Raw genomic sequence first — 12608 nt, 5'->3', positions numbered from 1 at the left:
CTTGATGGCTTATTTGATGTATGTAGGTGCCGAAAAGGCCATGGGACGTTTTTGTGCCGGAATTACATTTTAACAACTACCATACAGTTTATCACAAGGTCAGAGGAGGTGACCCCAGCTCTTTATCATCAGACAATTCCATTTTCGATGTTCATAGAGATTTAGTGTGTGTGTTGTTAAGTTAGGGGACTTGTGGTGAACAGATTTTTAAAAAGAGCAGTGGAAATTTATTTCCAGCAGAAGCTGAGCTATCCTGACTTGTAGTACCATATATGGGTTAAGTTTTAACAGTGTATCCTATACCCATAATGCAACTGATGTTTCTTTTTTTCTAAACCCTCCGCACACAATCTTACAGGCTTGCTATTTTAGATTACAATTAGTTGTGTTCGAGATAAGAAATGTCACTTCAATTATTATTTCAGACAGGGCAAAAGCAACTAGACAGGTTTCAATCCAAATATAGTGCAAATTTTAAAGATCCCATATCGTAAAAAGTGAAATTGCATGTCTGTATTATTATAAAGAAGGTGGAGGTTCTATATAAATACTGTGAAAGTATTAAAACGCTCAATCCACAGAGAAATGCACACAGCCCATAGTCAGAAGCTGGCACTTTAAACAAGCCGGGTCGAGTACCTCTGCACCCTGAGAGCCGAGACTGGTTTTATCACTCATGATGGACTTTTTCGGTTCACTAAGGTCCGGCATCAGCACCAAGTGCATTCCAGAAGATGTCACAGATTCTGGCAGGTTTGGACAGTGTTACATAGACCATATTATTGTGTGTGCTGATACTCCTATGCTGCTTGAGACACGACTCAAAGCTGTACTTCACCGACTGAACAACAGCGGACTGAAACTAGATGTGGAGAAGTGCCTGTTCAGGAAAAAGGAAGTTTCGTTTTTGGGCCACGTTTCTCTGGTTCAGGCATCCGTCCCAACCCAGATCATGTTACTGCTATAACAGAGGCTCCTCCCCCTCGTGATGCCACAGCCCTACAGTCCTTCCTAGGCCTCACAGGGTGGTAAACAAAGTCCATTCCCTGCTCTGATGGAGCCCCTTTGTGCTCTGCTGAGGAAAAATGCAGAAATTAAATGTACGGATGCTGCTCAGGAGGCTTTTTCTCACCTCAAAGATGAAAAAGAAATCGGTATTGGCCCTAAAAAAATCCATATCGGTCGATCCCTACAGTCAACTATCAAACAGTGGAAAACATGTAGAACATCGGTGTTTGTTTCGTGTATTAATTTGAGGAATGTTACAGTCAAGGTTAAAGTCTTCATGTGTCACGATATATTTACTTGGTCTGATTTCTATTGCACATTTTGTTTTTATCCAAACACTCTCTTTTCCATCTCAGCAAAGCGTGAAAATGTTTTCCAAGACTTCCAAGGTTTTCTTCCAACTTTTGTTTTCAGACTAAAATATCAACTTGATAATGGCTCAACCCGACAGATGCGGTGTGATGGGGACAAAATGTGCATCGGGCGTGACAATTGCTCATTTTATCCAGCGGATAAATCACCCACACAGCATCTGGGAAACTTCATCTGAAACAGTGATCAGCTTTAAAGGCAAAATCATTGTGTAGTCTGATCCTGTCATTATAGTCCTCAGTAATGTACTGTGCTGCAGTTATTTGTCTAGTGATGCGTTGTGACAGTCCTCATCAACTCAGAGACAATCGCACTCTATCATATTACATTTTCTTTTAAATAGATTTGTAATCTTATGTATTTAAACTTACTTATAAAGATGCCACTGCACAATCTAACTCACATAGAAGGAGTCTCTGTCTGTCTGTTCCCCAATATTCTCGACGGCCACTCATCCAATTGACTTTACACTTGGCTGGTGTGTTTCTGAGGACCCAATGAAGCGCAGTGTCAAGTGCAAGTTTTTGAGCTTTATATCTTCATCTATTTTTATTTATTTATTTATCTATATTCAAATGTCAAATCATGACAAAAGTTATCTCAGGATACTTTCCATATAGAGTGGGGTTTGACCACACTCATGATTTATTTCTGAGACCCAACAATTCCCCCATGAGCAACAGCAAGTTGCATTGCAGCAATCTTGCACACTTTGGTAAACCTTACTTTTTAACAGGCAGGAATGTCCGAACAGACACTCTATGGTGAGCGACCATCTGCCTTGACCGTTAATATCGGAATATCTACCACTGAGACTTCTGACCTTTTATTGGACAATATTTCACATTGAAGTAATATTCTTTATGAAAACTTTTCATAGTCAGGTCTGTGGATATTCCTCACAGGGGCACTCCTTTGAGATGATGCCAGTATGAGGCGACTTTGGGCATCTAGTGACTAACCTTCACTCTTCCGTGTGTAATTCAGGTGCAAAATTATCCCATGGTCTTTTTTGACACTAACATACATCAAATAAGCCATCCTGACAGCTTTTTTGGTGATATGTAATGTAAATGTGTAATGTAAATGAGATGAAATATAATGTAAATGACAAAAAGACCATGGGATGATTTTGTGCACTTTAAAGAGCGAAAGCACCAGGAGCAGCACCCAGCACAATGGACTATCAGTAAACACCCTTTCAACTGTGAGGCGGAGGTGTTCAAATTCAACCTCAGAAAAAGCCACGCCACATGGCACTGGACACACTAAATGGATTCTCAGAGACCTGGAGGTGATCTCTAGCTTATTTCCTGAAACAGATTATCAAAGCATGTACTCACACAATCCACTGCTGTCCAAAAGCAGTGCAGTGAAAAATATGGACTAATGCAATTACTACAGGGAGCTTTTTTGCTGATTGAAATGCATCACTGCTAAGTAAAATATAGGAGATTTACTAGTAACTAACTGTTTTTCAGACGGTTGGGCTGGTGGAACTTGTTGGGATATTCTCTTAACTGGTTTGGACTCAGTGAAGTATGAAAAGCTCCTGTAAACAGCAGCTTTGAATAAAACTCTAATGGGAGGGTGGCCAGCAGCCGTGCATGCAAATTAAACTACTGTAAGCTGTTCTGGATAGAACTGTCAACTAAATGCCAAACATGTAAAAACGTCTTCCTCTTTATCCTTTTGTGCTGCGTCTTGTTCCTACAATCTCCAGTCCCATTCTATTATTCAGGTGGTGAGATGTTGGCTTGAATTTTCAAGCAAAGATAATACATAAAAAAAAAAACCCACACACATCTGTTGTTCTCACCTCAAGGAGGAAGGGCTCAGTCTCAGAGACTTTGCCTGTGGCGACACACTGGAATGAGGCATTCTGCCCAGCATTCACCTCTACGTCACCCAGCCGAGAGAAATGAGGCACCTTGTCTGTGGAGAGAGGACACACAAGACACACACACACACACATACAGTGATGAAAGAGGCACATCTGGAGCCAAGCATCACTGTCTAAATATATTAAACACACAGTAGTGAATAGTAATTTATTCAGAGCCTGTACAATAACAACACACAGGCATAGATACAAGCTCACAAACTTAAATGCATACATATACCACAGTCATGTATAATGAGCATACAGAGAATATACCAAAACCCTGCCACAATATTCTTCTTAATAAATCATTAAACCTTAAGTGAATTTACATTATCAATTTTAAAATATCAACAAACGCTGTTCTTGAGACAAGTTGAAGCATCCTATTGCCATTAGCAGAAGATTGTTTTGAGAAAATACAGATAATTAGGCTGCATATCATAAATTATCAAGACACATTTTTTTGAAGATTACACCCGCCCAGGAGCTCACACACGCACGCACGCACGCACGCACGCACGCACGCACGCACGCACGCACACACACACACACACACACACACACACACACACACACACACACACACACACACACACACACACACACACACACACACACACACACACACACACACACACACACACACACACACACACACACAAACGCACGCACGCACGCACGCACGCACGCACGCACACACACACACACACACACACACACACACACACACACACACACACACACACACACACACACACACACACACACACACACACACACACACACACACACAAACACACACACACATTTCCATTCAGTTTGACAGAAAAGCAGTTGCCTACGATATCACGGCCATTGCTTTTCTGCAGCATCAAATACTGTAATCATTTAGGCTTTTGTTAGGATCCTTCTGACTCTAGAGTCTAAATAACATCATGATTTGAAGTCCTATCAATTGAATCCTTGTTGCTGAAGAATACTACTTATTCTAAATGTGAACAAATATGAAACAGCAAAAGAGAGGCATGAGGAATGTGCTGTTGATATGCATGTGCATTGTGTTTATCAGATGACAGATCCTGCATTACATTTGTTTACTATAATGCAGGCAACACCATATGGTAGCCTACAGTGCTGATACATCCAGTGTCGTCATTTAATATAGCGCACCGTATTTTCAACTCCTGTGGAGTTTTTTTTTAGACGTGTTTAAATTCACATTTTGTTTTTCTAACTAAAACACATTGTTTTATTCTCCTTAAGGTCCAGCAAACGGGTTCAATGCATTTCCTTCCTCATAAAACTTTTACAGTTTTTGAATATTTTCTGTTTTGTTTTGTGAGCAGAACAGACTTCTTCTTATCAGTCTTATAGCCTTTTGTTCGCACACCACTACATGGAGAGTGCTGCGGAAAGTAGTCCTACTACCTGGAAATTAGTTTTTGATCTGGTTTTTGGTTATATGCCTGAAATAAGCTCTATGGTTAATACATGATTAAGAGATGTTCTTTGGTTCCACAGTATTCAAAATGGCCATCATTTATCAAACGAACGTACGGCAGAAAAACGTGCGTACGACCATTTCCTGGCAAACTTCGGCATTTATCAATTTGGACGTGAGCGGGAGCTACGATCAAATATCACGTCTGGTCTGAGATCGTGTACGCAAATTTCAGCCTGTGTATTTGCGGTGCAGCACAGCAAAATCTGGCTGAAAATAATGAACAGCTGTCATTAAGCATAAGCAGTCACATATTAAGAACAGATCAAAACGGATTCTTAAAAAGAATAAAAAAAATAAAAATTGTGGTTGGAGCAATTGATTGTACTCATGTGCGTCTGAAGGCACCATCCATTAATGATTACGCACTCATCAATCGCCAAAACTACCACTCGATAAATGTACAGGTGATTTGTGATGCCAAGCTATCGCTTTTCAACGTGGTGGCACACATGATTCTTTTATATTTCAAAACAGCTCGGCTCCAGCCCCCCGCGACCCCGACAGGGACAAGCGGTTGAAGATGAATGGATGAAAAGGAAGGCGCACTGCAGAGCCAAAGTCATCTCCTCGGTTAGTGGCTACCCTCGATAAATTGCATTACATCAAACAAGGTATCAGATGATTAACATCTTGGTATGGTTCTTCTAGGTCACAAAGGTTATCCTCTAACGGAATACCTAATAACCTCGCTACAGAGCAGGGTCACAATGGAGCGCTGCTTCGGGTTGACAGCCTCTGTTATTCTTTTCCATACAGCGTTTTTACGGGCCCCTTTTATTCCACTCTTAAGACTGCCAAAAAGCACATCTTTATTTTGCTCCATGTCGGATGTCAGGATGCCGATCTCTGTGTCGGAAAAGTGTCTTTTCTTCTCAGCGTTTCTCCTCTCCGTGTTTGACCTCAGTGGGCGAGGCCTCCGAAACAGGAATATTTAAGGCCGTAACATGTTAATGACGATCAAATTCAGTCGCCGCATTTATCAAGGCCCGCTCATTCGTATGCTGAGATTGGTCAGATACGAATGTTTCATAAATCACACGTGTGTCCTGTAGTACGACCAATTCTGCGCTCAGATCCGCGCCCGTTTTCACGCAAGATTGATAAATGAGGGCCAATGTCTGTAAACACACCACTCGTACATTCTGAAGCTTTCAGTGCCATCACGCAAAATCTAATTACAAGATGATGCTAAGTGGTGGTGATGTCGAAGTAATTAAGTAAGTAAACTTGTATGTATCATAAACTTTTGTATGCCACAGAGCTTATTTTCAGCTAAACAGTAATCTAAAATGTGTTTCTGAAAACATTTGAGGCGAGAAATAGGGAATACATAACAGAATCCTGATTCATATTTGATCAGAGCTGCCTAGTTTCACAGTTTGATCTGAGTTATGTGAGCCTGAAAAGTAGAATGCCAGTTACTGTGCGTTCAGAAGGCACACTGATGCTCCTCTGTCAGTCATCACCTTAAACCCGCCCCACAGGAGATAAGGGACTGTGATTGGCTTGTCCTGTGTCTTTCCTGCTGGAAATCCGTCTGACTGGGAGAGAAGCCAGCAGAGTACAGTAAATATCATTTGTTCCTTCTCTTGTCTCGGAGTCTAATTGTCTGCTATTCAGTTTCATAAGATTCTGATTTCTGGTTCAGATCCCCTGTTGCACATCTGCCGTATCAAAGTAGCAGGGGATCATTTCCATTGTCAGGTTGTCATTTTCAGCTCTGTTCTGATCAATAAGCAAGGAGCACAGCACGGAGATGCTATGTACACACAGTCAGTGTGTTTATCATTGATACATCAGTCTGACACCATGATTTGTGTTACTGCAGTTTAGACAAAAAACATTTCAGTGTTCTGGCAAGCAGGCACACCTGTGATACCGAGCAAGGATTTTTTTTCCTGCCCATAAAGTCCTAAGAAATGTCTGTGAGCGAGTGTTGTGCTTGAAAATGTCATATAAAAATTTCAACTGAAAGCAGCTCATACTAACATACCTTGTTTTAAATCAGGTATCTTGACTTTGCATAGTAAGAATCACAATTGTTGGTACTAATAACATCAAAGATGAATGAGCCAGGACAGAGTGACAAGCATGCAAAATACCAGGAGCCCAGAAGTGAAGCACTTAAATGAAGTTCAGCAATCATTCTATCATTTTATTATTTACGCCTGCTTTCTTACTGTGACAATGTGTGAAAATGTCTTGGCTCGCTTTTAAGAATGCTATAAAGCATCAGGTATTTGCTGTAGAAAAAGTGCTGCCCCTTTTCTCATTACAGTGCACCTATTCATAAGTGGCGCTTAGTAATTTCACTAATGCCTTGCTTGGCTGCAAAATTCATTGCATTATCTAAAAAGCATTGTGGTCATCACTTTATCTCACAATTACCTTTGCAATATTAGCATTTATATAAGCATTTCTAACCCTCAAACATTAATTAAAAAATTGGCACATAGTATAACATCAAAAATGCCCACGCAACTGTATCCAAAATCTTTCTCTCACTCTTTTCACAAGACAAAAGTTTCAAAGAGTATAATGCTGTCACGCTTGGAGCATAGCTGGCAGTAATTATATTTTGTGGTAAAATATAATAGAATTAAATTTAAATTTTAAAACGTTCTCTGTTTCTTAGATCATTAGTTGTATTTTTTGCAGGCATGGAAATGTCTGAACTAGACATTGGCCGGACAATAGTAAAAGCTCCCATTGACCTATTCTTAAAGATATTTACTGGCTAATTTCGCTGCAGCAATGATGTAATGAATGTATGCAACGGACTACACCCTTCTACAGTATATCACACTGAAATGATACAACAATACAATAAAAGATAATAACCTCCATCATATGAGAGATGAACCACAAAGACTGAAACTCCTGTGTGTGATAGGATAGGTTCTGGGCAAATTGTTTCTACTGGACACCAACATGATGAACAAAATCAAATGACTCGCACTATTCACACAATACACATTTCACCTTGGTTTCCACAGTAACCAACAGAAACATATGACTGAGGATGGGACAATAGACATTGCATCTCATATTGTATCTATTGCTCATTTTCTCTTCTCTGCAGTCCTTTTCATGCTCTGTCAACCAGTAGGCATTGTGAGAGGGCTTTGAGGTAAAAAAAAATTAAAAATCTTCAGATGGATATATAAAATACCAGCTAACTCCAGAGGTAATGCAGTGAAGAGTGAAAACTAGCAAGGCTTACAGCCTGTAGACAATTGCTGTGGTGCCGGTCAGAGTATATTGTCGGGGAAAAATAAGCATAACTTTTCAAGTAATCTTTTAAAACCAAGCAATCAGAGCTCCTATTACAGAAGAAGTAATTTTAGGATGAGAAAGTTGTATAACGTAGTTGCTGAGAAAATGTAATTTAAAATCTAAAAACCCAGTGTAGATGGATGTGTGACTTGTCTAGCCTTAATTAACACAGCTAAACATAAATACAAGCAAGGTAATTTGAGTCTCAAATGCATTCTGACGGCCTGAGACATTGCTTCTCTAAATTAGTAATGCTGCCTCTTGTTCTTGATGCAGGAGAGATTGGTCTTGACTGAAACACGTGTTTAGAATATAGACACGGTCACCAGAGGAAACAAAACAAATGTCAAATGAGTGGAATTGCAAACCGAATAGCAGTTTCTTTTGCCTTGAATCTTTCCTAAGGGGGTATACCATTATTCTTGCTGCCTGTGGGGAAATTTATGCCAGCTAACTAATGTTTACTTACATCTTTGTCTGACTGTGTGTGTTTTTAAGAGTCGTTATGGGTGAGTGCTCCTGCAGCTACACCATCTGGTACAAAGAATACGTGATCGTGCACATGTATGCTTTTTTTCTGTACTTGGCATTTGTTCCTATATAGGAGTAGATCAGTGTGTATATGTGTAGTACACACCAGGCATACTCTATGATTCATTTATTTATGGTATATTATACACAATTCCAGGCATGGACACTAGCTGCTTATGTGAGCTAACAAGAATGTGACGGGTCCAAGCGCCACCATCTGCATCAAGGCTGAACACTGTGAGAGTCACCAAGTCATCAAGGGGGCCTGGCAACATTACCTACACAGAGGCCCCATCCAAAAATCACCATGGATAAGCATCCTGCTCCATTGACGATAGGGCATTGAGGCAACTGGCAATATTTGAGATAAGCTTGGGTAAAAAAAGAAAAGGGTTATTCAAGTTCTTCTGTCTGTTCCCTGGTGAGGATTCAATGATTTATAACATGTGGCCTGCCTGATTTTGCAGTACAGCCAGAAAAGGATATCTGAATTTCATGAGCTAATGAATATCCTACATTACCATTCATTAACATTCCCTACATTTTTGGGTCTACAAAACAATATTACCATTCTCACAGAAGGTCCAATGTGGATCTGATCTAAGCAACAAGGCTGGACAGAAATACTAGGTTTCCAGTGTCAGTATTGTTGGATATACAGTAAGCTGCAGATAGTAGAGATTTTACAGCACAGTTTTAAGCTGCAACGTGTAGTTCCTGGCCATATGCTCCAGAATAACAGGGTGCAGTACTTCACCTTGTGCAAGAATTGCATGATTCACTAACTGTAGCAACGACACTGTTAAAGACTGTGTACAGTTAGACAAGCAATAGACCTTGCAATGTCCTCAAAAATGTAACAGAGATTTTGCGTTCTAGAGAAGAGCATGTTTCCAGTCGAGATAAGTTTTAACGAACTTTTGAAAAGTTGCAAAAAGGAAATGCTAATTACATGCATTATAACTAGTGTGGAGCAAATAAACTAGGCGACAATACAGCATAGTTTGGTCAGAAGTTGGCGCTATAGGCTCGTAATAGGCATAGGCTGTATCCCCCAGTAAACAGAGAAGAGGAAGGAGAGGTTGCAAACAGGAAACTGGCTATCTAACCCATCTACTCTAGAAAATTGAGAAAAGGTCTTTAGGAATTTGGTTCAAGTGGATAAGTTCTAGTTGCTCATGCATGTCAGCTACTAGTGACAATGTCTCATGCTGTCCGGAGAGGGTGATGTGTTATGAGAATGTCCAAGAAGATCCCGGCAGTGGAAATGAGGGGGTTTCCATATCCTATTTAGCTCATCAACCCTTTTTCAAAAAAGGCAAAAACCACATCCAGGCAGCGTATAAATTGCATTTGAGGAAGTTTTTATCATATTTTGCTGTTTTCACAACGCTTTTCTAATCCAAATCTTTTAGCTGCGCACTAAAATATGTTTATCGTAACATAACTACCGTTGCAATGGACGGGTCCTCTCCGATGGGCTGTGGTGTGTCTGTGTCCTCAGCCAGTTTCACAAGGAGCTTTTTTAACTGCAACCCCGATAGGAGATGTGTAGCAAACTTAGTGCCAACAGTGTATACTTTTTGCCAGCAATTAGCTGTGACCTTTGGTGGTGTTGATGCGTTTCTATTAGCTTCTATCTGGCCTGTAAGTCCAATCACACACTTTGCTGTTTAATAAGTTGTCTTTAGTTACTTGCATACAGTGTTTTCTGTCAAATCTTTGCACATTATGGTTCACAGAAAGATATCCATTGCTGGCAGCTAGCTAGTTGTTATTGCTAGTTGTCTTCTAATTAGAGATACACCCATTTTAGTCCCGTTATTGACAAATTAGCTGGATCGGTTATCGAATAATAAGCCAGATCCATGGACCGACCCATTAAATGGTCACAAGCCAGCTTGCTGGTTCACTCAGGGCCAACACCAGCAAAAACATGGAGCGAGCGAAGACTCAGCTGTATGGAGGTACCTCACCTAGTTCAGCTGCTGCTGTATTCGATTTGGAATTCCCGTTCAAATTATAATGTGTTCACAATACCGTAACAGTAGCCTGTTCTACGATTTTCTTTTATTAATAGTTACAAAAAAATAAGAATTAGCATGGATGCTAACTTAAAATTAAAAATGCATTGCGCGATTAGCAATGTAATATTAAACCCTGAACCAACAGCAGTTTTAATAAAGTTTCACTGGTCAAAATGTGACATATTCAAATCAAATATAGAAGGTCACTTATAGACATGTGTCCCTTACGGTAAAGCTGAGAAAAAGGACAGCAAAAGGAAACACCCCAGCTTCACTTGAACAGCTTAACAGCACAGCAACTACGGCAAGTCTGAGAGGACAAACAGCACCTTCAACTTGTTACTATGTTATCAGGGTCAGCTGCTGTATTTTATATTCCTGTTTGCACTTTTTACAAATAAGTTACAATACTGTTTGTTATTTAAGTTACCTACTTCTCAGGTTGAGCTATTACATTTTGTTTAAGCTGGTGTACAATTGTTTTAACAAATGAATAAATATATAAAAGTTCAGTACATTTGTGTGTTCATTTGTTACATTTTTTTTTACAAAGTTAGGTCAGACTCAGTAAAGGTCAGCAGGTATGCTATGAGCAGAGCGGAATGGGTACTTACAACAGGGGTAATTGAGCAGCACAATGTCGTCCAAGGCTATGTAACCCTGTCGCTCCTCGGAAATGGTTGCTTCAAAGATGACCTGTGGAGACAAAGGATAAATGAAATGACTAGAGACCATTACATCTTGAGAGGCAAGTAGACTGACAAATCAGGAAATTATAGGGATGGGGGTCCAAAGTCCTGTCAAGAACAGGCTTGCACAGATTTCCTATTAGTTCCATCGCACCTTCAAAAGAAAGCCGCATTGTATATTTTGATATTGCCATTAAAATGTTAATCCGGAAGGCTTCTTGCATTTCTGTTCCTGCTTTGTTTGTGTATTTTTTCAAACACAGTATTCTAATATGAGCAATAATAGAATTAATTAGCAGGACCTTTTTCATCTCTCTAAAACACCAACAGGGAAATATCAGTGTTTGGTATAAGCCCCTTAGAATGAAAAAAACAGTGCTCTTTAGAGCCACTATTTTGTCATAAAAAGCCATGGGTCATACAGGAAAAACATATTAGAGGCACAGACGCCAATTACTGCACCTACACTGGCCTGTACAGATCTGAATGCAAGGCAGCCACCTGACAGTTTGTGGTTTCAGCTGTGTGTAGTGATTGCAATGATGTCTCAATGCTCATAAATAGCCTGGAAGGCTAGATATACAGTGCTTGAATCCACACTCCCAGGGTAAATCGTAGAACCAGGAATACTCATTTGCAATCCAATTTTCAGGCAATAAAACCAGTTGCTTTAAATGCAAATCTCCGTGGTTATAAGGTCTATAACAATCACCAACCACACCGTAACCAAACTAAATCTAAATCGTATCTTGTTGCTTCAATCTCCATTTTGGGGGCAGGAGTTTTTCCTCAAATGAATCAAGGTCTAAGTACAGAGGACACATATTTGTATATACATTCAAACCTCCTGTATAACCTAATAGCCTACATAAACAGATACAATTTTATTATTAAATATATTAATAACAGGGAACTAATTGTGTGATCAAAACCATTGACAGAACTGTTACTTAACATAACAACCCATACAGTATACAGACAGTTGGTAAGGAAACAGCCACAACCTAGACGCCCCATTTACACATACAGACTGGAAGACTGGAGCAGAGGCAGGATACCTGTCAATATAAATTGAACGCCGGTGCAAAAGCTGTCACTCACACTTTAATACCCATTTTTAAACAAAATTTTTCACATATATGCAGTTTTCTTTAAACATGGGAAAGATAGGCATTAGACCCATTTTCCATTGCCACTAAATGAGTATGCCTCTGTTTTTTTTTTTTTTTTTTTTTTTTGGGGGGGGGGGGGGGTACGTTTAATGTCATAAAAGACAGGGTAAGTCAACCGTAAAAAGCAGCATGGAGGCCAATGGC

General features: G+C 39.9%; 1 protein-coding gene across 1 annotated transcript in view; it reads right to left on the bottom strand.

Moving 5' to 3' along the window:
* The window catches only part of ptprua (protein tyrosine phosphatase receptor type Ua), a 169020-nt gene that overhangs the window by 93272 nt on the left and 63140 nt on the right, over positions 1–12608 (bottom strand). Inside the window, exons 3-4 of the mRNA XM_083926147.1 lie at positions 11218–11299; positions 3200–3315 (exon numbers count right to left, since the gene is read on the bottom strand). Of these exons, the coding sequence (XP_083782273.1) occupies positions 3200–3315; positions 11218–11299 (198 nt within the window). The remainder of the gene's footprint in view (positions 1–3199; positions 3316–11217; positions 11300–12608) is intronic.

This window comes from Echiichthys vipera, assembly GCF_963691815.1.
Source record: "Echiichthys vipera genome assembly, chromosome: 13".
In the NCBI taxonomy this organism is placed as follows: domain Eukaryota; kingdom Metazoa; phylum Chordata; class Actinopteri; order Perciformes; family Trachinidae; genus Echiichthys; species Echiichthys vipera.
This window is presented reverse-complemented; position numbering and strand designations above follow the sequence as displayed.